Below are 25,746 nucleotides of genomic sequence, written 5' to 3' on the forward strand. Positions count from 1 at the left end.
CGCAGCATCGTCACCTGAACACCGCGGCATCGTCTCCTGAACGCCACGGCATCGTCACCTGAACACCGCGGCATCGTCTCCTGAACGCCACGGCATCGTCACCTGAACACCGCGGCATCGTCACCTGAACACCGCGGCATCGTCTCCTGAACACCGCGGCATCGTCTCCTGAACGCCACAGCATCGTCACCTGAACACCGCGGCATCGTCACCTGAACACCGCGGCATCGTCACCTGAACGCACCACCTGGACACTATCAGTACAGCCTGAAGGAGCAGCCCCGTGGAGACTCGAGTGGATTCATCTGACTCCATCAAAACAGACTGAGGAACAGAAACTCTGGCTGAGGCAGTGTCAGGCACTCTACCGTCTAGTCTGGAGCCTCCAGTCGCTCTGACAGTCTGACACAGTCACCTCTCACTGTCGGTCTCCAGTAACTTTAATGTCCATTCAGTCTTCAGAATTCAGTCATCTGATAGGACAGGTCGCTCTACCGTCTAGTCAGTAACCGTCCAGTCTGTAGGGTCCGGTCAGTAACAGGAAGTCATTGTTCTCCCTGACGCCCCCTGTGGGCCGGGGAGGGTGAAACACTCTAACGTCCAGCCACTCCTCAGTCCTTTCGTCCTGAGTCTGTTGTTTCTTCTGCTGTTAGACTGAAGACAGCCTCGACATAAGAGTGACTCACTCCATCTTGTGGTGTAAAGTGGTATTACAGAGTGACCTGTACCTGGGGTAAAAATTAACACTGCTGCTCTGTGATTGGTCGTAAGGCAGGAAGTGGGGACGGCCAGGTAAAAGCACCTGCCTCTTTTTCTTTTTTCTACGGAGCGTCACATGGCAGATATTTTTCGACTTTCTAAGCCCCTCCACGTGGCGCTGTCGTCATGGTAACGCAGCGTCATCAGGGCCCCGTCAGGGCCCCGTCAGGGGACAAGGAGATTGGTCATCTGTCGTCCAACCACGGCTCAGTCTGCTTTTATTGCTGAATCCACCATGTGATGAGGTTTGTGGCTCCGCTCTGGTCCGAGTCCTCGTAACGGTGGCGGCTCCTCCAAACAGGAAGTCACCGCCACGAGGAGCGATGGCTGATCTCCAGGTTGTGCTTCATATCAACAGTCGATACTCAGATTACAGTTTGATAAAGCTGGACGCCACTCTAACTGTCCTTTAAAGTTCACATAGAAAAACAAAGGAAAGTACCAAGAGTCCACAGGTGTAGTACTGTAGCGACAGATTTAGAGAACACATAGCAAGACGAAGGTCAGAAGAAAGTTTGTGTACATTACAGTACGCTGGGTAAATATAGTTTATTACGTTTCATTTATATATCACAAACTGCTATTTGTGACTGTGTACATATTCTGATATAATCATCATCATAATAAGCGAGGAGGGTACAGGTGAAAATTCTACAACATTTCTGACAGTAAAACAGGTGAGGTGGATTTTTGAGGCAAGTTCTTTAGTTTCTGATCAAATGTGTGGATCAGTCGGAGAGTGAGCGAGACAAGGACACTGGAGGAGACCAGTCGGTCCTCTGGACATCTCACGGTTCAGAAACATCTACAATGTGGAGGAGATGAAGTGTTGGAGAGTATTTACAGGTCAGTACTGTCAGCAGGTTGAAGCTCCTACAGAGAATCCCATCACTGGGCTTGTGCTGATGGACTCCAGTAGGGGTAGGGGGGGGGGGGGGGGGGGGGCAGAGAAGTCCGACCGGCGTCTGGCTGCAGCTGGACATGAAGGACACTCCCACTCAGCAGCCAGCAAGATGTGCACAAGATAGACGTCCTCAGTGACTTCTGCTGAGTCAGCACAGTCACATTTTGCTGATTCAGCACAGTCATGTTTTACTGAGTCATGTTTTGCTGAGTCAGCACAGTCACATTTTGCTGACTCAGGACATTCATGTCTTGCTGAGTCAGCACAGTCACATTTTGCTGACTCAGGACAGTCATGTCTTGCTGAGTCATCACAGTCACATTTTGCTGATTCAGGACAGTCATGTTTTACTGAGTCATGTTTTGCTTAGTCAGCACAGTCACATTTTGCTGACTCAGGACATTCATGTCTTGCTGAGTCAGCACAGTCACATTTTGCTGACTCAGGACAGTCATGTTTTACTGAGTCATGTTTTGCTTAGTCAGCACAGTCACATTTTGCTGACTCAGGACAGTCATGTCTTGCTGAGTCAGCACAGTGGTCACGCAGCAGCAGAAGGCCACAGGAAACACCAGCGCAGCTCGGTAACCGTCCTGCTGGGCCTCGGGAAAATAAAACTTATTGAAAACACTCCCAAGGTGGAACTTTTTGAAAACGCTCCGACTCCATCTCCATGGAAACGGGGGGAAAACAAAATGTTTCTGAAATGCTGCTACTCATCATGTGCACCACGGCCATAGTAACTAGTTGTTCTGCACATGCTCAGTAGATCGGTAGGAAAGCCTCGTTTCCACCACGCAGTGTGTGACGGGACGGTACGGGATGGAATAATGCAAGACGATACGAGACGATACGGGATAGGACGGTGCAATACCGGACGGGACGATACGGGGCGGGACGATACAGGACAACACAGGACGGGATGGGATGATATTGGACGATACGGGACGGGATGAAACTGGACAGGAGGATATAGGACGATACGAATTGGGACGGGAAAGGGCGATACGGGATGAGACGATATGAGACGGGATGATATGGGACGGGACGATACGGGACGATACGGGACGATACGGGACTGGGCGATTCCAGACGATATGGGACGGGATGATACGGGGCGGGCCAATACAGGATGGGACGATATGAGACGGGGCGATACGGGACTGGGCGATACAGGACGATATGGGACGGGACGATATGGGACGGGGCGATACAGGACGATATGGGACGGGACGATATGGGACGGGACGATACGGGACGATACGGGACTGGGCGATTCCACGATATGGGACGGGATGATACGGGGCGGGCCAATACAGGATGGGACGATATGAGACGGGGCGATACAGGACGATATGGGACGGGACGATATGGGACGGGACGATACGGGACAGCCTCCTGAGCTGCAACGCAACTGAAGCGTTCTGCTGGTCCTCCTTTCCTGTCACGTAGTGATGATGTCTCATTTCTGCAGCGTTCACAACCCGCTTACATTTCAATGTATTCTGAGGTGGAACCATGACACAGAGTTGGGTCTGGGTACGCTTTGCCATATCATACCATACCATACTGGACCGTACCATACCGTACCGTATCAAACCATACCATACCATATCGTACCTTACCGTACCATACCGTACCATACCGTACCGTATCAAACCATACCATATCGTACCTTACCGTACCATACCATACCATATCATACAATACCATACTGTACCGTACCATACCATACCATATCATACAATACCATACTGTACCGTACCATACCATACAATACCATACTGTACCATATCATACCATACCATACGGTACCGTGCCGTATCGTACCACCATACCGTACCGTACCATACCGTGCCGTACCATGCCGTGCCATGCCGTACCAAACCACCATACCCTACCGTACCGTACCGTACCATACCGTACCATACCATACCGTACCATACCATACCGTACCAGTACAGAGGCTTAAGAACAAAGTTTCCTCTGTGGTGTTTCCTCCTGGAGTTCGTAGTTTTATTTCAGTACTAAAATGAACAACAGCACCAACTAGTGGACCAAGATGAGAACTACACTGTTTCCAGTGTTTCTGCTGTTCCCATGTAAACGGACATCACTTTCAAAATGTTGCCACCTAAACTTTTCAGAAAGGAAAACCTCCTCATGTGAATGTGGCTTTGAGCGATGGAAACCATCAGGTTCCACTTCAGACGTTTTTACTTTGCTGCTTTAGAAAATGTCTCAGTTGAACGTGACTGAATGGAAACGTCACCAATTTCTGAATAAATCAGACTTCCTGTATTTATTTCACAAGTTTCCTGAATATTTAGGGATGTTAGTGATGCTGAGTGTTTGGGCGGAGGCCAGCACGACGGTTAGCTTTAGCATTAGCACGTTTCCCTGGTGACAGGTAGATTCTGAAGGTTTATTGATCACAGCATCGGTTTGATGCCAAAGGCAAAACACTGAAAGGAGCTGCAACGCGGCTGATCCACTGATCCACAGCTCACACACCTGTGGGACCCGACAGGCGACTGAAGAAGGAAACATGAGGAGATAAAGATGGACGCTCCGACACGGCGGTAAACCTGAGCTCTGTTTGGAAGTCATCTCTTTTAGATTTTTTTCTGATGATAATATTCTATTTCTATTCAAGCATCTACTCAACCTCCTCTTAAATACAGGAATTATTTCACAGTTTACTGTCCAGACCCCCCACCCATAAAGCCCGCCCACAGAACATTAAGCCCCGCCTCTACAAACCCCACCCACAGTACCATTGAGCCCCGCCTCCTCTGTTATGTCGTCAACAAGCGAACTCCTCAAAGTTTCCTAAAGTCGGGTGACGAGGTAACATGTTCGGCGTGAATCCGACACTGTCCGAGTGACTCCGGAGGGTGTCACAGGTGCTCTGGGTGGGGGGAGGAAACAGGGAGGAAACAGGGAGGAAACAGAGAGGAAACAGGGAGGAAACAAGGAGGAAACAAGGAGGAAACAGGGAGGAAACAGGGAGGAAACAGAGAGGAAACAGGGAGGAAACAGAGAGGAAACAGGTAGGAAACAGGGAGGAAACAGGGAGGAAACAGGGAGGAAACAGGGAGGAAACAGGTAGGAAACAGAGAGGAAACAGGGAGGAAACAGGGAGGAAACAGGTAGGAAACAGAGAGGAAACAAGGAGGAAACAGGGAGGAAACAGGGAGGAAACAGGGAGGAAACAGGGAGGAAACAGAGAGGAAACAGGGAGGAAACAGGGAGGAAACAGAGAGGAAACAAGGAGGAAACAGGGAGGAAACAGGGAGGAAACAGGGAGGAAACAAGGAGGAAACAGGGAGGAAACAGAGAGGAAACAGAGAGGAAACAGGGAGGAAACAGAGAGGAAACAAGGAGGAAACAGGGAGGAAACAGGGAGGAAACAGAGAGGAAACAGAGAGGAAACAGGGAGGAAACAGGGAGGAAACAGGGAGGAAACAGGGAGGAAACAGGGAGGAAACAAGGAGGAAACAAGGAGGAAACAGGGAGGAAACAGGGAGGAAACAGAGAGGAAACAAGGAGGAAACAGGGAGGAAACAGGGAGGAAACAGGGAGGAAACAAGGAGGAAACAGGGAGGAAACAGAGAGGAAACAGAGAGGAAACAGGGAGGAAACAGAGAGGAAACAAGGAGGAAACAGGGAGGAAACAGGGAGGAAACAGAGAGGAAACAGGGAGGAAACAGGGAGGAAACAGGGAGGAAACAGGGAGGAAACAGGGAGGAAACAGGGAGGAAACAAGGAGGAAACAAGGAGGAAACAGGGAGGAAACAGGGAGGAAACAGAGAGGAAACAAGGAGGAAACAGGGAGGAAACAGGGAGGAAACAGGGAGGAAACAAGGAGGAAACAGGGAGGAAACAGAGAGGAAACAGAGAGGAAACAGGGAGGAAACAGAGAGGAAACAGAGAGGAAACAGGGAGGAAACAGGGAGGAAACAGAGAGGAAACAAGGAGGAAACAGGGAGGAAACAGGGAGGAAACAGGGAGGAAACAAGGAGGAAACAGGGAGGAAACAGAGAGGAAACAGAGAGGAAACAGGGAGGAAACAGAGAGGAAACAAGGAGGAAACAGGGAGGAAACAGGGAGGAAACAGGGAGGAAACAGAGAGGAAACAGGGAGGAAACAGAGAGGAAACAGGGAGGAAACAGAGAGGAAACAGGGAGGAAACAGGGAGGAAACAAGGAGGAAACAAGGAGGAAACAGGGAGGAAACAGGGAGGAAACAGAGAGGAAACAGGGAGGAAACAGGGAGGAAACAAGGAGGAAACAGGGAGGAAACAGGGAGGAAACAGAGAGGAAACAAGGAGGAAACAGGGAGGAAACAGGGAGGAAACAGGGAGGAAACAGAGAGGAAACAGGGAGGAAACAGGGAGGAAACAAGGAGGAAACAGGGAGGAAACAGGGAGGAAACAGGGAGGAAACAGAGAGGAAACAAGGAGGAAACAGGGAGGAAACAGGGAGGAAACAGAGAGGAAACAGAGAGGAAACAGGGAGGAAACAGGGAGGAAACAGGGAGGAAACAGGGAGGAAACAGAGAGGAAACAAGGAGGAAACAGGGAGGAAACAGGGAGGAAACAGGGAGGAAACAAAGAGGAAACAGGGAGGAAACAGGGAGGAAACAGGGAGGAAACAAGTAAGGAACAAGGAGGAAACAAGGAGGAAACAAGGAGGAAACAGGGAGGAAACAGGGAGGAAACAGAGAGGAAACAGGGAGGAAACAGGGAGGAAACAGAGAGGAAACAAGGAGGAAACAGGGAGGAAACAGGGAGGAAACAGGGAGGAAACAAGGAGGAAACAGGGAGGAAACAGAGAGGAAACAGAGAGGAAATAGAGAGGAAAGAGGGAGGAAACAAGGAGGAAACAGGGAGGAAACAGGGAGGAAACAGAGAGGAAACAGAGAGGAAATAGAGAGGAAACAGGGAGGAAACAAGGAGGAAACAGGGAGGAAACAGGGAGGAAACAAGGAGGAAACAGGGAGGAAACAGGGAGGAAACAGAGAGGAAACAGAGAGGAAACAGTGAGGAAATAGAGAGGAAACAAGGAGGAAACAGGGAGGAAACAGGGAGGAAACAAGTAAGGAACAAGGAGGAAACAAGGAGGAAACAGGGAGGAAACAGTGAGGAAACAAGGAGGAAACAGTGAGGAAACAAGGAGGAAACAGAGAGGAAACAAGTAAGGAACAAGGAGGAAACAAGGAGGAAACAGGGAGGAAACAGTGAGGAAACAAGGAGGAAACAGTGAGGAAACAAGGAGGAAACAGTGAGGAAACAAGGAGGAAACAGGGAGGAAACAAGGAGGAAACAGGGAGGAAACAGGGAGGAAACAGAGAGGAAACAGAGAGGAAACAAGTAAGGAACAAGGAGGAAATAAGGAGGAATCAGAAAAGAAACAGGGAGGAATCAGAGGAGACAGGGAACAAGAAGGCGACAGAGGGAGGAAGAGGGGAGGAGAGACAAAAAAGAGTATTATAGCTGTTTGACATTAACACATTAATGTCTCATAGTTTCAGTCCTGTTCAGTTACAGAAAATGTTCACTAATTATAACAAGTGAAGCAGAAAGCACATGAAAAGAGGACAAAGAATTTAAACGTCCGACTCAACCGCCTCATTCTGTTCCTTCACAATAAACCGCCTCATTCTGTTCCTTCACAATAAATCGCCTCATTCTGTTCCTTCACAATAAACCGCCTCATTCTGTTCCTTCACAATAAACCGCCTCATTCTGTTCCTTCACAATAAACCGCCTCATTCTGTTCCTTCATGGTAAAGAGGAAAAAACTGTTCAACAAATCGAACACCAGAGAGCTGTGTGTGTGTGTGTGTGTGTGTGTGTGTGTGTGTGTGTGTGTGTGTGTGTGTGTGTGTGTGTGTGTGTGTGTGTGTGTGTGTGTGTGTGTGTGTGTGTGTGTGTGTGTGTGTGTGTGTGTGTGTAAAGCCACCTCATGGAGGCGGGGCTTAGTCACAGTTTCACTAATAACTGATCAATATGAGTGACTGAAATTAAACCAATCAGAGTCACTTCATGTTCAGACTTTAAACCTCCGGAGCTGCTCAGTGATTGGCTGAAAGTTACTTCTGGTTCATTCTGGTGTTTCTACCAGACGATGAAATGAGACAAAAAGCTCTGATTATTAACGCTGTCACTTCTCTTCTAATCCCTCCATCTCCTCCCTCTCCTCCCTCCCCGGGTGGTGGTGGTGTCAGTCTGAGCACCGTCACCCAGATCACATTGACCCATTAAGAACCTTCCTGCAGGTGGAGAGCCCACAGGAAGGTGGAGAGCCCTCAGGAAGGTGGAGAGCCCACAGGAAGGTGGAGAGCCCACAGGAAGGTGGAGAGCCCTCAGGAAGGTGGAGAGCCCACAGGAAGGTGGAGATCCCACAGGAAGGTGGAGAGCCCACAGGAAGGTGGTGCCTGGCGTGGGACATGAACCCTCTACCTTGAGACTGAGAGTCTGATGCTCTACCAGCTGAGATGACACTGCCTAAGAAATGGTCCGTATTGCTGTAAACGTGTAAACGGCCCCGTTGAGACTGTAATCATTAAGTCCACCACCAGGGGGAGACAGAGCTGCTCTGTCTGCAGGTTCACAGATCTCTGAGAACTCTGATGGATCAGGTCAGTATGAAGCTGAGGTGGGTGAGGGGGGTGAGGGGGGTGAGGGTGAGGCAGCTCTGATTAGTGGGTGTGCTACCTGGGGGCATGATTGGGCGTGACACCGGGGCTGGTTGGGTTCTCTGGAAACTCCTGGAACAGACACGATGAAAAGAAATGATGAGATGGAAAAATCAAACTAACGTCATAGGGGGCGGGGCTTAAAGGGGAGGAGTCAGGAGGAGGAGTCAGGAGGACTCTGGAGGAGGAGTCAGGAGGAGGAGTCAGGAGGAAGGGTCAGGAGGAGGAGTCAGGAGGACTCTGGAGGAGGAGTCAGTGGGAAGAGTCAGGAGGAGGAGTCAGGAGGAAGTGTCAGGAGGAGGAGTCAGGAGGAGTCAGTGGGAAGAGTCAGGAGGAGTCAGGAGGAAGAGTCAGGAGGAGGAGTCAGGAGGAGTCAGGAGGAGTCAGGAGGAGGAGTCAGTGGGAAGAGTCAGGAGGAGACATGAGGAGGAGATGCAGTGACAGGAGGTGATGATGGATGGAGCAGCAGGAGGTGGAGGTGGTGAAGCAGCTGTTTCAGACTGAGAACAAACAGCAGCAGAAACAAATCTCCTGAAGTGTGTGTGTGTGTGTGTGTGTGTGTGTGTGTGTGTGTGTGTGTGTGTGTGTGTGTGTGTGTGTGTGTGTGTGTGTGTGTGTGTGTGTGTGTTACCAGATTGTCGCTCTGGCAGCGCTGCGGTCGCTTCTTCCGGATGAAGTAACCCAGAACTTTGTCCTTAAACACCTGAAACCACAGAAACACACTCACAATTGAGAAGCTCTCACACCCACACACACACACACACACACACACACACACACACACACACACACACACACACACACACACACACACACACACACACACACACACACACACACACACACACACACACACTCTTTACCTCGTACAGGTAGTCAAATATCTCCAGTATTGTTAGAACACTGGCTCCAATGAAAAGCCCCATTTGACCGCCGATGTCACCTGGACAGGTGTGACAAGGTGAGACAACAGGACAGGTGAGACAAGGTGAGACTGGGTGAGACAAGGGTAGACAAGAGAACAGGTGAGACATGACCAGGTGAGGCAAGAGGACAGGTGAGACAAGATTAGGTGAGACAAGATGATCGGTAAGACAGTTGAGACAAGAGGACAGGTGAGGCAAGGTGAGACTGGGTGAGACAAGAGGATAGGTAAGACAGGTGAGACAAGAGGACAGGTGAGGCAAGGTGAGACTGGGTGAGACAAAAGGACATGTGAGATAAGGTAAGACTAGGTGAGACAAGGGGACAGGTGAATCCAGGTGAGACCAGAGGACACATGAGGCAAGTGACACAAGAGGACAGGTGAGGCAAGGTGACACTGGGTGAGACAATGTGAGACAAGAGGATAGGTAAGACAGGTGAGACAAGAGGACAGGTGAGACATGACCAGGTGAGACAAGAGGACAGGTGAGACAAAACTAGGTGAGACAAGGGGACAGGTGAATCCAGGTGAGACCAGGGGACACATGAGGCAAGTGACACAAGAGGACAGGTGAGGACAGTCAGATCAGCTTGTTTGAGTCAGAGGTGACTTGTCAGAGAAGAAGTGATGTGACATGTGATATTACCTCAGTACCTGTACCTGTACCTGTACCTGTACCTGTAACTGTAACTGTAACTGTAACTGCCCTGCTTCCTGTCTTACCGAGCAGCCCGGCGATCTCGTAAGCCTTCTTCTGTTCGATCTTCTCGTAGTTCAGAGCTTCAAAGAAAATGTCCAGGACCAGGATGTTCTCTCTGCAGGACACAGACACCAGGCGTCATCACTTCCTGTCTGCACACGTTTCACCTCTGCAGACAGGAAGTGGTGGCGCCTCCCACAGGCCTCAACAGGAAGTGGTGGCGCCTCCCACAGGCCTCAACAGGAAGTGGTGGCACCTCCCACAGGCCTCAACAGGAAGTGGTGGCGCCTCCCACAGGCCTCAACAGGAAGTGGTGGCGCCTCCCACAGGCCTCAACAGGAAGTGGTGGCACCTCCCACAGGCCTCAACAGGAAGTGGTGGCACCTCCCACAGGCCTCAACAGGAAGTGGTGGCACCTCCCACAGGCCTCAACAGGAAGTGGTGGCACCTCCCACAGGCCTCAACAGGAAGTGCACTTCATGATTGTTACATTGATGGCGACAAGCTCAAGCTGCAGACATCAAGGAGAAATAACTGACTCCTCCTACCTCCTCCTACCTCCTCCTGACTCCTCCTGACTCCTCCTGACTCCTCCTGACTCCTCCTACCTCCTCCTGACTCCTCCTACCTCCTCCTACCTCCTCCTGACTCCTCCTGACTCCTCCTGACTCCTCCTGACTCCTCCTACCTCCTCCTGACTCCTCCTACCTCCTCCTACCTCCTCCTGACTCCTCCTGACTCCTCCTACCTCCTCCTACCTCCTCCTGACTCCTCCTGACTCCTCCTGACTCCTCCTACCTCCTCCTGACTCCTCCTACCTCCTCCTGACTCCTCCTGACTCCTCCTGACTCCTCCTACCTCCTCCTGACTCCTCCTACCTCCTCCTACCTCCTCCTGACTCCTCCTGACTCCTCCTACCTCCTCCTACCTCCTCCTGACTCCTCCTGACTCCTCCTGACTCCTCCTACCTCCTCCTGACTCCTCCTACCTCCTCCTGACTCCTCCTGACTCCTCCTGACTCCTCCTACCTCCTCCTACCTCCTCCTACCTCCTCCTGACTCCTCCTACCTCCTCCTGACTCCTCCTGACTCCTCCTGACTCCTCCTACCTCCTCCTGACTCCTCCTACCTCCTCCTACCTCCTCCTGACTCCTCCTGACTCCTCCTGACTCCTCCTGACTCCTCCTACCTCCTCCTGACTCCTCCTACCTCCTCCTGACTCCTCCTGACTCCTCCTGACTCCTCCTGACTCCTCCTACCTCCTCCTACCTCCTCCTGACTCCTCCTGACTCCTCCTACCTCCTCCTGACTCCTCCTACCTCCTCCTGACTCCTCCTGACTCCTCCTGACTCCTCCTACCTCCTCCTACCTCCTCCTGACTCCTCCTACCTCCTCCTACCTCCTCCTGACTCCTCCTACCTCCTCCTGACTCCTCCTGACTCCTCCTACCTCCTCCTGACTCCTCCTGACTCCTCCTGACTCCTCCTACCTCCTCCTGACTCCTCCTGACTCCTCCTGACTCCTCCTACCTCCTCCTGACTCCTCCTGACTCCTCCTGACTCCTCCTACCTCCTCCTGACTCCTCCTACCTCCTCCTGACTCCTCCTACCTCCTCCTACCTCCTCCTGACTCCTCCTGACTCCTCCTACCTCCTCCTGACTCCTCCTGACTCCTCCTGACTCCTCCTGACTCCTCCTGACTCCTCCTACCTCCTCCTACCTCCTCCTGACTCCTCCTGACTCCTCCTACCTCCTCCTGACTCCTCCTACCTCCTCCTGACTCCTCCTACCTCCTCCTACCTCCTCCTGACTCCTCCTGACTCCTCCTGACTCCTCCTACCTCCTCCTACCTCCTCCTGACTCCTCCTACCTCCTCCTACCTCCTCCTGACTCCTCCTACCTCCTCCTGACTCCTCCTGACTCCTCCTACCTCCTCCTGACTCCTCCTGACTCCTCCTGACTCCTCCTACCTCCTCCTGACTCCTCCTGACTCCTCCTGACTCCTCCTACCTCCTCCTGACTCCTCCTGACTCCTCCTGACTCCTCCTACCTCCTCCTGACTCCTCCTACCTCCTCCTGACTCCTCCTACCTCCTCCTACCTCCTCCTGACTCCTCCTGACTCCTCCTACCTCCTCCTGACTCCTCCTGACTCCTCCTGACTCCTCCTGACTCCTCGTTTCACACACTACACAGAATCAATAAGCTGATATGAATCAAAATGTGCTTTGGAGGAACATTTACCAAAATGTTGTTTTATCAATGTAAAAGCTGATTGGTTCTTTGATTGGTTGCAGGCCGATCAATGATTCACAGCCACATGACTTTACTGTCATTATTATTTATGGTTTTAGCTCAAATATTCCTCTGCAATGAAATGTGTATTTCTTTGTCTAACAAATGAGTGTTTCATTAAAGCTCTCAAACAAAGAGGATTCCTGTTTTAATGGCTGAAGGTCAAAACATTTTGTTTTATATGAGTTTATTCATTTCATTGTTCACAGTGAAGTGATTTTGGTGTGTTTAGACTCTAAAGAGGAAGAGTGCTTTTTAAATCTGCACAAGATGAACAGTGACTCAATAAGTGGAGAGTGCAGTACTGCTCTGTACCTGTGGGGGCGTGAGAGGCAGTGAGCAGAGTGAGGGGCGATACTCACCCGATGTACTGCTCGGTTTTGTTGAATTTCTTCGCCAGATATTTGGCCGAGGCCTTACTGGGGATCTTCACCATGGACAGCTCCTTGCCGTAGCGCGTCATGTTGCACGGCGTCTCACACACACAGTAGTCGTTGTCCTTCTCCACCAAAAAGTCTGTGGACGATCAGAGGTCATGTGATCAGCGCCACACAATGGTGGTGCTACAGACAGGTGAAGAAGAACCAGACAAAGACCTGGTCTCAGAGTGGAGACGCACCGCCGCTCCATGGAGACCAAGTGGAGACACTGTGGAGACACACCTTGTCGTCATGGAGACACACCTCGTCTCCACAGTGTCTCCAACAGGCTCTATGCAGTGGGCGTGGCCTCTGAGGGATGTGGACTCACCTAACGCCGGGTCTGCACAGTCTTTGTACTGCTCAGGTGTGCACACGGTGGCCGTACCTGAGGAGGAACCATCAGAACCATCAGAAGCATCTGGACCATCTGAACCATCAGGACCATGAGAACCATCAGAACCATCAGGACCATCAGGACTATCAGAACCATCAGAACCATCTGGACCATCAGGACTATCAGAACCATCAGAACCATCTGGACCATCTGAACCATCAGGACCATGAGAACCATCAGAACCATCAGGACCATCAGGACAATCAGAATCATCTGGACCATCAGGACTATCAGAACCATCAGAACCATCTGGACCATCTGGACCATCAGGACCATGAGAACCATCAGAACCATCAGGACCATCAGAACCATCAGGACTATCAGAACCATCAGAACCATCTGGACCATCTGGACCATCAGGACCATGAGAACCATCAGAACCATCAGAAGCATCTGAACCATCAGAACCATCAGGACCATCAGAACCATCAGAACCATCAGGACCATCAGGACTATCAGAACCATCAGAACCATCTGGACCATCAGGACCATGAGAACCATCAGAACCATCAGGACCATCAGGACCATCAGGACAATCAGAATCATCTGGACCATCAGGACTATCAGAACCATCAGAACCATCGGAAATATCAGGACCATCAGGACCATCAGAACCATCAGGACTATCAGAACCATCAGAACCATCAGGACCATCTGGACCATCAGGACAATCAGAATCATCTGGACCATCAAAACCATCAGAACCATCAGAACCATCTGGACCATCAGAACCATCAGAACCATCAGAACCATCAGAACCATCAGAATCATCAGGGCCATCAGAACCATCTGTACCATAAGGACCATCAGAACCATCAGGACCATCAGAATCATCAGGACCATCAGGACCATCAGGACCATCAGAACCAGACCAGCATGGAGACCAGTCAGTCTACTGAGGTTTTTCACCCACGTGACAAACCTGCCATGTTGGACACGTACCTGGCATGTTGGACACGTACCTGCCATGTTGGACACGTACCTGGCATGTTGGACACGTACCTGCCATGTTGGACACGTACCCGGCATGTTGGACACGTACCTGCCATGTTGGACACGTACCTGGCATGTTGGACACGTACCTGGCATGTTGGACACGTACCTGCCATGTTGGACACGTACCTGGCATGTTGGACACGTACCTGCCATGTTGGACACGTACCTGCCATGTTGGACACGTACCTGCCATGTTGGACACGTACCTGGCATGTGCACCATCCTGCAGTTGCAGTTCTCCAGCAGGTAGCGAGTCTCGCAGTCGATACGACAGGCTGTGATGCTGTAGGTGGAGAAGAACTCGGAGTCCATGGCGGAGGACTTACAGTCCCCCCACGGGGGGGGGAGGTACTGCAGCTAGAACAGCCACAGGCTTCATGTTAGTCTCACACAACAACACTGTAAACCAACCACACAATGGAGGGGGGAGGGGGGAGGGGCCGGTGTTCATGGAGGTGGAGTCATGCTGAACAGCAGGAACCTGCAGGGTGGAGCTGGACACTGAGAGGACGGGTGGAGCTAGAGACAAGGAGACACAGACATGAAGACATGGATAAACAGAGACATGCATATACGGAGACATGGAGACACGAAGACGTGGAGACAAGGAGACACAGGGACAATGAGGGACAAGGAGACACTGGGACAAGGAGACACTGGGACAAGGAGACACAGGGACAAGAAGACACAGGGACAAGGAGACAGAGGGACAATGAGACACAGGGACAAGGAGACACTGGGACAATGAGACACAGGGACAAGGAGACACTGGGACTAGGAGACACAGGGACTAGGAGACACTGGGACTAGGAGACACAGATGTAATGAATGACGCCGATCAGAAAACGTTTTAAACCTAAAGAGAGGATTTGATCTTAGAACCCCTGGAAAACATTTGGCTGCAACACCTGACACACCTCCTACACCCTACACCCTACACTGTACACACCTCCTACACCCTACACCCTACACTGTACACACCTCCTACACCCTACCTACACCCTACACTGTACACACCTCCTACACCCTCCACTGTACACACCTCCTACACCCTACCTACACCCTACACTGTACACACCTCCTACACCCTACACTGTACACACCTCCTACACCCTACACTGTACACACCTCCTACACCCTACCTACACCCTACACTGTACACACCTCCTAAACCCTACCTACACCCTACACTGTACACACCTCCTACACCCTACACTGTACACACCTCCTACACCCTACCTACACCCTACACTGTACACACCTCCTACACCGTACACCCTACCTACACCGTACACCCTACACTGTACACACCTCCTACACCGTACACCCTACCTACACCGTACACCCTACCTACACCCTACACTGTACACACCTCCTACACCGTACACCCTACCTACACCGTACACCCTACACAACTCCTACACCCTACCTACACCCTACACACCTCCTACACCGTACTCACTTCCGAAAACATACCTACACCTTACACCTTACACCCTACAAACCTGCCACACCCTATGCAACTCCTACACCCTACTCCCTACCTACACCCTACAAACCTTTTACACCCATCACACCCTGCACAACCTACTAATCCTCTACACCCCCCGTACACCGTCTACACTTTCTACACCATGCAGGCCACTCCAGCCTAAACACTAACACCCTGAACACTAACACCCTGAACACTAACACCCTGAACACCAACACTCTGAACACTAACACTCTGAACACTAACACTCTGAACACTAACACCCTAAACACTAACACCCTGAACACTAACATTCTGAACACTAACATTCTGAACACTAACACCCTGAACACCAACACCCTGAACACCAACACCCTGAACACGAACACTCTGAACACTAACACTCTGAACACTAACACCCTGAACACTAACACTCTGAACACTAACACCCTGAACACTAACACTCTGAACACTAACACCCTGAACACTAACACCCTGAACACTAACACCCTGAACACCAACACCCTGAACACCAACACCCTGAACACGAACACTCTGAACACTAACACTCTGAACACTAACACCCTGAACACTAACACTCTGAACACTAACACCCTGAACATTAACACTCTGAACACTAACACCCTGAACATTAACACTCTGAACACTAACACCCTGAACACTAACACTCTGAACACTAACACTCTGAACATTAACACTCTGAACATTAACACTCTGAACACTAACACTCTGAACACTAACACCCTGAACACTAACACTCTGAACACTAACACTCTGAACATTAACACTCTGAACACTAACACTCTGAACACTAACACTCTGAACATTAACACTCTGAACACTAACACTCTGAACACTAACACTCTGAACACTAACACTCTGAACACAAACATCCAGTAAGTGGAGTGAACGTTGATGATACAGAGTGAGGCATGGTGATGTGGGTTGACACACCATGAGGTGGGGAGATATGGGGCAGTACTGGGTGAAACAGGGTTATTGAGGGTGACACGGTGAATGCTGGGTAAAGCGGGGTGATATGAGGTGAGATGGGGTTATAAGGGCTGATGCGGGTGATACAGGATAATGTGTGATCATACAGGGTGATACGGGGTGATGCGGGGTGATACAGGATTAAGTGGGGTGATGCGGGGTGATACAGGGTTATGTAGGGTGATACGGGGTGTTACATAGTGACACAGGGCATACGGGGTGATGCAGGGTGATGAAGGGTGATGTAGAGTGATACGGGGTGGTACGGGGTGATGCGGGGTGACGAGGTCTTAGGTACCAGTTGCTGCTGACATGAGACAAAGGTTTGAAAACCAGGAGCCACACCAAACCCCAGCTGGTCGATGAACGGAGGCTCGTCTTGGCTGTGGATCTGAACCTTGATGCCGGCTTCATATGACGTCTCATCTGAGGAGCAAGTGAAGATAACTTCCTGTTTACAAGTGAAGATAACTTCCTGTTTACAAGTAGAGATAACTTCCTGTTTACAAGAAGAGATAACTTCCTGTTTACAAGTGAAGATAACTTCCTGTTTACAAGAAGAGATAACTTCCTGTTTACAAGTAGAGATAACTTCCTGTTTACAAGTAGAGATAACTTCCTGTTTACAAGTAGAGATAACTTCCTGTTTACAAGAAGAGATAACTTCCTGTTTACAAGTGAAGATAACTTCCTGTTTACAAGAAGAGATAACTTCCTGTTTACAAGTAGAGATAACTTCCTGTTTACAAGTAGAGATAACTTCCTGTTTACAAGTGAAGATAACTTCCTGATCCCGGACCTGATCCCTGACCTGATCCCTGACCTGTGACCCCGGACCTGATCCCTGACCTGTGACCCCGGACCTGATCCCTGACCTGATCCCGGACCTGATCCTGGACCTGATCCCTGACCTGATCCCTGACCTGTGACCCCGGACCTGATCTCTGACCTGATCCCTCACCTGATCCCTCACCTGACCTGTGACCCCTGACCTGTGACCCCTGACCTGACCTGTGACCCCTGACCTGTGACCCCTGACCTGTGACCCCTGACCTGTGACCCCTGACACGTGGAGCTGCAGTTACCTGTCTCGCCCCACACAGGCAGGTACTCGTCCTGCTGGATGTCCAACATGATCTCCAGCCCGTTTCCTGTCCCGCCCTTCAGTGTGGTCAGCAGAGGGTTTCCGTCCAGACCAGAGTTGAAGGTGTAGCACTTCCCATAGCGGGTGTAGATCTGTGGACAAACGGGGGGGGGGGGGGGGGGGGGGGTTTAAAACCAAACCACAAGAAGAAAAACCCAGAAAGACGAGTCGTCGGTTGTAAAAGATTCTCTGAACAGGAAGTGAGCAGCAACTTTTCATCAAACTTGTCTCATCAATCGGTGGAAGAATCAACACTTTCTGTTTCAGCTTCCAGAAGAAAACTACCACAACAAACTACCACAACAAACTACCCCCCCCCCCCCCCCACCCCACCTACAGTGCTGAAGTTCCTGGCGCTGCAGGTCTGCCCCCTGGACCTGCAGTCCAGCATCATGTCCTCCAGGTGGTGGCCCAGACGGATGAATCAATCAATGAAAGACATCATTTTTCTCCGGGGGGCAATTAAATGGTAGCTTACAGCAGGCAGTGCAAATAAATAAATAAATACATAAATACATACATAAATAAATCAATAAATCAATAAATCAATAAATCAATAAATAAAAAAATAAAAAAATAAATCAATAAATAAATAAATAAAGCAACAGCAGACAACTACTACTTCACGGGGTAAATAAATACCATTAATAGTGAAACTCTGAGACTAAAACCATGAGTCAGCTATAAATACAACAAAGGTTAAAACATAAAGGTGGTGCAGGAGGCAGAGACCAGCAGTTATTTCATTTTCATGTTGAGACGGTGGGGGGGTTGTCGGCAGCTGCTGAAAGTAACTAAAATGTTACTTGTAATCTAACTTAGTTACTTTTAAAAACAAGTAATCAGTGAAGTAACTACGTTACTTTTTAAAGGGGTAACTAGTAATCAGTAATCAGATTACTTCTTCAAGGTAACTGTGGCAACACTGGTGTGTGTGTGTTTCCAGCTGCTCCGCAGAGCCGTCCACTGTGAAGACGGGACATCTCACAGGGTTTAGACCTGAAGGCCGTCTACCTCAGTGACGTCAGCCAATGAGGATGTTTCTCTCAGTGAGGTCAGCCAATGAGGATGTTTCTCTCAGTGAGGTCAGCCAATGAGGATGTTTCTCTCAGTGACGTCAGCCAATGAGGATGTTTCTCTCAGTGACGTCAGCCAATGAGGATGTTTCTCTCAGTGACGTCACCCTGGAGGACCTGAATAGACCAGGTTCAAGCTCTAAACAGATTTTACTAACGGGGCGATGGCAAACCAAAACCAGGTGGAGGCGCCTCAGTTCAACTGGACCAACTGACTTACACCTGAGGAACCAGGGTAACAAGGCCAACCAGGGCAACTGGGGAAACCAGGGACGACGCCCGGCAACAAGACAGGATCATCAGGAAACAGGCCATGAGACAAACTGAGGCCACATTTACTCCTACCTGGTTTTTACCAAAACTTATATTTCCCCAAATATCCACCTGGTTCAGAGCTGCTTTGAGCAGCCAGACCTGTAGGGGGCAGTGTGACCAGAAGCATGGAGCTATGATAGCCACCCATCTTTAGATGCAGACGGAGACACAGAGTTTTTCTAAATCTCCACTGTGGGCGGAGTTTTCAAGAATCATCGTTAGAGGAGACTGCTTTAAGTGGAAACGTAAGAAACCCTGAGAAATATCAGTTTTTTAAATACCTGGAACCGTGACACACACATTGTTCAGGGTGCACAGCGTGGCCCCCTGCTGGCGTCAGGGTGCACAGCGTGGCCCCCTGCTGGCGTCAGGGTGCACAGCGTGGCCCCCTGCTGGCTTCAGGGTGCACAGCGTGGCCCCCTGCTGGCGTCAGGGTGCACAGCGTGGCCCCCTGCTGGCTTCAGGGTGCACAGCGTGGCCCCCTGCTGGCGTCAGGGTGCACAGCGTGGCCCCCTGCTGGCGTCAGGGTGCACAGCGTGGCCCCCTGCTGGCGTCCTGCAGCCACAGCTCGGAGGCATGACACTGAGACATGAATGTTTAATGGCTCCTCCCTCGGAGCAGCTCTTGTTTCTGAAACTGAGAGGAAATCTGTTCTTTGAGTGGCGACGAGGAGAAACCAAGGTCATGGAGAGAAAACTGATCTGTCCTCAACACACACACACACACACACACACACACACACACACACACACACACACACACACACACACACACACACACACACACACACACACACACACACACACACACACATACTGCTTCATACTGCTTTATACTGCTTCATACTGCTTCATACTGCTTCATACTGCTTTATACTGCTTCATACTGCTTCATACTGCTTCATACGGCTTCATACTGCTTTATACTCCATACTGCTCCATACTGCTCCATACTGCTCCATACTGCTTCATACTGCTTCATACTGCTCCATACTGCTTCATACTGCTTCATACTGCTTTATACTGCTCCATACTGCTCCATACTGCTTTATACTGCTCCATACTGCTTCATACTCCATACTGCTCCATACTGCTTCATACTCCATACTGCTTCATACTCCATACTGCTCCATACTGCTTCATACTCCATACTGCTCCATACTGCTTCATACTTCATATAGCTTCATACTGCCTCATACTGCTTCATACTGCTTTATACTGCTCCATACTGCTTCATACTGCTTCATACTCCATACTGCTTCATACTGCTTCATACTCCATACTGCTTTATACTGCTTCATACTGCTTCATACTACATACTTTTTACAACATGCTGTATGCGTCATACTTCATTCTTCTTCATTCTTCATACTCCATATAATACTTCATAGCCTACTACTTCATACGTCATACTACTTAGAGTTCAGGTTGTTAATTTTGTTTATCAGCCTCAGAAGCTCACATGTTTCGCACTCTGTGTGTGTGTGTGTGTGTGTGTGTGTGTGTGTGTGTGTGTGTGTGTGTGTGTGTGTGTGTGTGTGTGTGTGTGTGTGTGTGTGTGTGTGTGTGTGTGTGTGTCCGTCCTGAGGAGACTAGTAGGAGACAGATGGTCTCAGAGTCTCTGCTGATATCAACATTCATACATTATGAAGAAAACATATGCTGCTTCTCACACACACACACACACACACACACACACACACACACACACACACACACACACACACACACACACACACACACACACACACACACACACACACACACACACACACACACACACACACACACACACACACACACACACACACAGAGTCACTCCTTGGTGTTATGAAGAGAAGACAAGAGCAACGAGACACGTGTCAGATGAGTGGGACTGTTTAATCTTATCGCGGAGATGTAATCTAATCCCGGAGGGTTAATCAAATCCCAGAGGTGTAATCTAATCCCAGAGGGTTAATCTAATCCCAGAGGGTTAATCTAATCCCAAGGGATTATTCTGATCTAGGAGGATTAATCTAATCCCGGAGGGTTAACCAAATCGCTGAGGTGTAATCTAATCCCGGAGGGTTAATATAATCCAGAAGGATTAATCTAATCCCGGGAAGTCAATCAAATCCCAGAGGTGTAATCTAATCCAGGAGGATTAATCTAATGTCGGAGGGTTAATCTAATCCCAGTGGGTTAATCTAATCCAGGAGACTTGATCTAATCCCAGAGGGTTAATCTAATCCTGGAGCTCCTGCAGTAGACTCACGGTGGTGAAGTTCTCTGGCCCGCAGTCCTTCCCCCGGTACTTGCAGTCCAGCAGCATCTCCTCCATGCTGTGACTCGTCCGCTGGACGAACTCCAACATGTTGAAGGTCTTGCTGGGGAAGAACTTGCCGCCGTCGGAGGGCTGGCCCACCGCCGCCATGAAGTCGTCGAAGTCGCCCTGCTCCACGCCCAGCAGCCCCGCCATCCAGAAGATGTCGTTCCTGCGGATCTGAGACTTGCGGAAGCTGTTGTAGTTGCAGAGTGTGATGGCGGGGAAGTACATGACGGGGCTGTCCATCTCGTCCAGGATGGTGACGTGGGGGTACTGGCAGTACTCCACCACGCGGTCCGCCACCTGCAGCAGGAAGATGGACAGCGAGGCGCTGAAGGCGGCGGCCCACAGCAGCCGGCGGAGCGTGATGCCGCCGGGCAGGAAGATGTGGCTCAGGCCGTGGAGTGTGCAGTTGGCGCCGAACACGGTGATGTCAGAGGGCGGGCGCGGCGCCTCCTCCTCGGGGCCTCCCATCTCCGGCTGCCGGCTCCACAATGACCAGGCTGCTGGACGAGGTCTGACTGCGGCGAGCGGCGGCGGACGACTGACCGGGGGAGGCTTCACCCAGAGGAGGAAGAGGAGGAGGAGGAGGAGGAGGAGGAGGAGCAGGAGGAGCAGGAGCAGGAGGCTGGAGTCTGGTTTCACCTTCACCCCCCTGGAGGCCAGCAGTCAGTGAACCAGCCAATCAGGAGCCAGGTCTTAGAGGGCACTTTGAATCTGATCTGGTCTGATGCTGGCAGAGGACCTGGTGTGAGGACCTGGTGTGAGGACCTGGTGTGAGGACCCGGTGTGAGGACCTGGTGTGAGGACCCGGTGTGAGGACCCGGTGTGGGGACCCGGTGTGAGGACCTGGTGTGAGGACCTGGTGTGAGGACCTGGTGTGAGGACCCGGTGTGAGGACCTGGTGTGAGGACCCGGTGTGGGGACCCGGTGTGAGGACCCGGTGTGAGGACCCGGTGTGGGGACCCGGTGTGAGGACCTGGTGTGAGGACCTGGTGTGAGGACCCGGTGTGACGGGAAGACGGAGGACTGGAGGAGGTGACGTGGTGACGGAGGAAAGGAGGAGGCGACGTGGTGACGGAGGACTGGAGGAGGCGATGTGGTGACGGAGGTGACGTGGTGACGGAGGACTGGAGGAGGCGATGTGGTGACGGAGGTGACGTGGTGACGGAGGACTGGAGGAGGCGATGTGGTGACGGAGGTGACGTGGTGACAGAGGACTGGAGGAGGCGATGTGGTGATGGAGGTGACGTGGTGACGGAGGACTGGAGGAGGCGATGTGGTGACGGAGGTGACGTGGTGATGGAGGACTGGAGGAGGCGATGTGGTGATGGAGGTGACGTGGTGACGGAGGACTGGAGGAGGCGATGTGGTGATGGAGGACTGGAGGAGGCGATGTGGTGACGGAGGTGACATGGTGATGGAGGAAAGGAGGACTGGAGGAGGTGACGGAGGAGGTGACGGAGGAGGTGACGGAGGAGGTGACGGAGGAGGTGACGGAGGAGGTTCAGGGGTCAAACATTGAAAGAAGTGAAAGATGAAAGGAAACAAAGGATTCAGACCTTCGACTCTCATCAACTCACTTTTCTTTCTTCTGCTGGAAACACGACGCTTTTACACTGTGCTGTACTTTGACAAATACTTTCAGTAAAAGTATTTCTACTGTCAGGCCAGAAAGGCCCCAGGAAGTTATTTGGTTCACAACAATAAAATATTGTTAAATTAGGACGTGAAAATTAAATAAGAAACAATTTGACAGTCAATCAATAAATCTCCCCCCATCAGCTCACACCATGGAGTAACTACTGAAAACATTACTAGTGTTACTAGATACTAGTTACTGATTACTAACGCCAAGAGTTTCCTGAAGCTTCCTCCTGAAAATCTCAAGTTTCAAATTGACTGACTTCCTGTGGATTACTGCAGTACTTCTAGTACTTCTTCTTCTGGATTACTGCAGTACTTCTTCCTGTGGATTACTGCAGTACTGCAGTACTTCTTCTTGTGGATTACTGCAGTACTTCTTCTTGTGGGTTACTGCAGTACTTCTTCTTGTGGATTACTGCAGTACTTCTTCCGGTGGATTACTGCAGTACTTCTAGTACTTCTCCCTGTGGAATGCTCCAGTACTTCTCCCTCTGGATTACTGCAGTACTTTGTTGTGTGACACGCTGCTTGAACAATATCGTCACTCTGGACCAGATTATAGAACAACAGAAAAACAGACACGAGTCTTATTTCAAATCAAACTGTCTGTCTGCCTGTCTGTCTGCCTGCCTGCCTGCCTGTCTGTCTGTCTGTCTGTCTGTCTGTCTGCCTGTCTGCCTGCCTGCCTGCCTGCCTGTCTGTCTGTCTGTCTGTCTGTCTGTCTGTCTGTCTGTCTGTCTGTCTGCCTGCCTGCCTGCCTGCCTGCCTGTCTGTCTGTCTGTCTGTCTGTCTGCCTGCCTGCCTGCCTGCCTGCCTGTCTGCCTGCCTGCCTGCCTGCCTGCCTGTCTGTCTGTCTGTCTGTCTGTCTGTCTGTCTGTCTGTCTGTCTGTCTGTCTATTCGTCCGTCCGTTCATTGGTTGGTTGTTTCGGTTACTTTACAGAACTTCTGGTAGTGGAGCAGCAGAACCAGAATATCCATAAAAAGTGTGTATTCTGTGATCAAAGTACTCGCTCTGGCCCAGATGGAATTCATTCATTCAGTCACTTCAAAGATTTTCTCAAAATTGCTGCCAGGATCCTTTTCTGTTTTCAGAAATGCTTCTGATTATTATAATATATACAATATAATATTCCTCTAAGTCGCAATAAGTACATGTATATTCATCCAGATTTTGTCTCTAATACAATATGAGAATGATGACAAGTACAGAGACTGCATCCCACACACACACACACACACACACACACACACACACACACACACACACACACACACACACACACTGCTTTGTTTTCGTTCATTCCTTCTATGAGATGATTAAAGAACACGTCTCCATGAGGCCTTCAGTGAGGTCGACCTCCACCCGCTGCCTTTAGGCGATGGGTGGAGTCAGTCGACGAAGATCTGCCTCCACCCAAACACCAGCAGCAGGAAGCCGGTCGGGTGGATTTCTGTCATTAATCTCTGCTCTCGCCTCTCGATCAATACGCACCTCGTTTCCTCTCCACTGCTTATTGTGCAGCTCAGAGCGCCACCGCTGAGTCAGCGTTTCCCGTCAGCGGGCCGGACAGGACCGACTCATCCTCCATGAGAACCAGAACAAAGTTCGGCACTCGACGGTCCGGATGAACAAAATGACGTCACTTTCCTCTTCCAGCTCCGTCTGGTCGACGAAATGTTGTTTCTCCCGCTGCTCCGCTAACTCTTCTGATTCCTCACGTTGTTATTGTTTACTTCAAGATTCAAACCAACGACAGGAACATTGATGGGAATGTGCTCCTTAGCATGTAGCATGTAGCCTCCCTACAGGGTGAGCCCCGAAGCTCGTTAGCATGTAGCATGTAGCCTCCCTACAGTGTGAGCCCCAAAGCTCGTTAGCATGTAGCATGTAGCCTCCCTACAGTGTGAGCCCCAAAGCTCGTTAGCATGTAGCATGTAGCCTCCCTACAGTGTGAGCCCCGAAGCTCGTTAGCATGTAGCATGTAGCCTCCCTACAGTGTGAGCCCCAAAGCTCGTTAGCATGTAGCATGTAGCCTCTCTACAGTGTGAGCCCCGAAGCTCGTTAGCATGTAGCATGTAGCCTCCCTACAGTGTGAGCCCCGAAGCTCCTTAGCATGTAGCATGTAGCCTCCCTACAGGGTGAGCCCCGAAGCCCGTTAGCATGTAGCATGTAGCCTCCCTACAGTGTGAGCCCCGAAGCTCGTTAGCATGTAGCATGTAGCCTCTCTACAGTGTGAGCCCCGAAGCTCGTTAGCATGTAGCCTCCCTACAGTGTGAGCCCCGAAGCTCCTTAGCATGTAGCATGTAGCCTCCCTACAGTGTGAGCCCCAAAGCTCATTAGCATGTAGCATGTAGCCTCCCTACAGTGTGGCCCACACACCCCCCCAACGAGGCAAGGCAGAGATGGCCCCAGTCCCGCCCCCCAGACCAGGAAAAGCGAAGGCCTGAACAGGCCCCGGTCGGAGGACAGTCACCTCTCCACCCCCAGGAGCCTCATATACCACCCACCACGATTCTCCCCCCGATCTTGATTGATAAACCCACCCCCCCACTCCCACCCCCCCACAGACACCCACCCCGACACAGACTCAGACACAGACTCAGAGACACACGCTCACACGCTTGGGGGGTGAGTGATGCCTCTCGCTCCCCAGGCCGCCAGCCGGGCCGCCAGCCGG

At 50.9% G+C, this 25,746-nt stretch overlaps 2 protein-coding genes across 2 annotated transcripts in view; both read right to left on the reverse strand.

Annotated features, from left to right (window-relative positions):
* Positions 1 to 1,453: 1,453 nt before the first annotated feature.
* LOC308116724 (acid-sensing ion channel 1C) overlaps positions 1,454 to 25,746 on the reverse strand; it is a gene marked incomplete at its 5' end in the record, with an annotated part of 31,266 nt that continues 6,973 nt past the window's right edge. The window contains 10 exons of the mRNA XM_080475070.1: positions 1,454 to 1,564; positions 8,385 to 8,437; positions 8,997 to 9,068; positions 9,229 to 9,308; positions 10,014 to 10,105; positions 12,644 to 12,797; positions 13,032 to 13,088; positions 14,300 to 14,450; positions 16,877 to 17,004; positions 17,664 to 17,814. Coding sequence (XP_080331196.1) covers positions 1,555 to 1,564; positions 8,385 to 8,437; positions 8,997 to 9,068; positions 9,229 to 9,308; positions 10,014 to 10,105; positions 12,644 to 12,797; positions 13,032 to 13,088; positions 14,300 to 14,450; positions 16,877 to 17,004; positions 17,664 to 17,814 — 948 coding nt within the window. The 3' untranslated portion in view covers positions 1,454 to 1,554. The remainder of the gene's footprint in view (positions 1,565 to 8,384; positions 8,438 to 8,996; positions 9,069 to 9,228; positions 9,309 to 10,013; positions 10,106 to 12,643; positions 12,798 to 13,031; positions 13,089 to 14,299; positions 14,451 to 16,876; positions 17,005 to 17,663; positions 17,815 to 25,746) is intronic.
* LOC308118257 (acid-sensing ion channel 3-like) lies at positions 21,340 to 21,894 on the reverse strand (the record flags this gene model as incomplete). Its single annotated transcript, XM_080477608.1, has 1 exon — positions 21,340 to 21,894. One exon carries the CDS (start codon positions 21,892 to 21,894, stop codon positions 21,340 to 21,342), a length of 555 nt encoding a protein of 184 aa, XP_080333734.1.

The sequence above is a fragment of the Lipophrys pholis genome (genome assembly GCF_963383615.2).
Source record: "Lipophrys pholis genome assembly, chromosome: 1".
NCBI lineage: Eukaryota > Metazoa > Chordata > Actinopteri > Blenniiformes > Blenniidae > Lipophrys > Lipophrys pholis.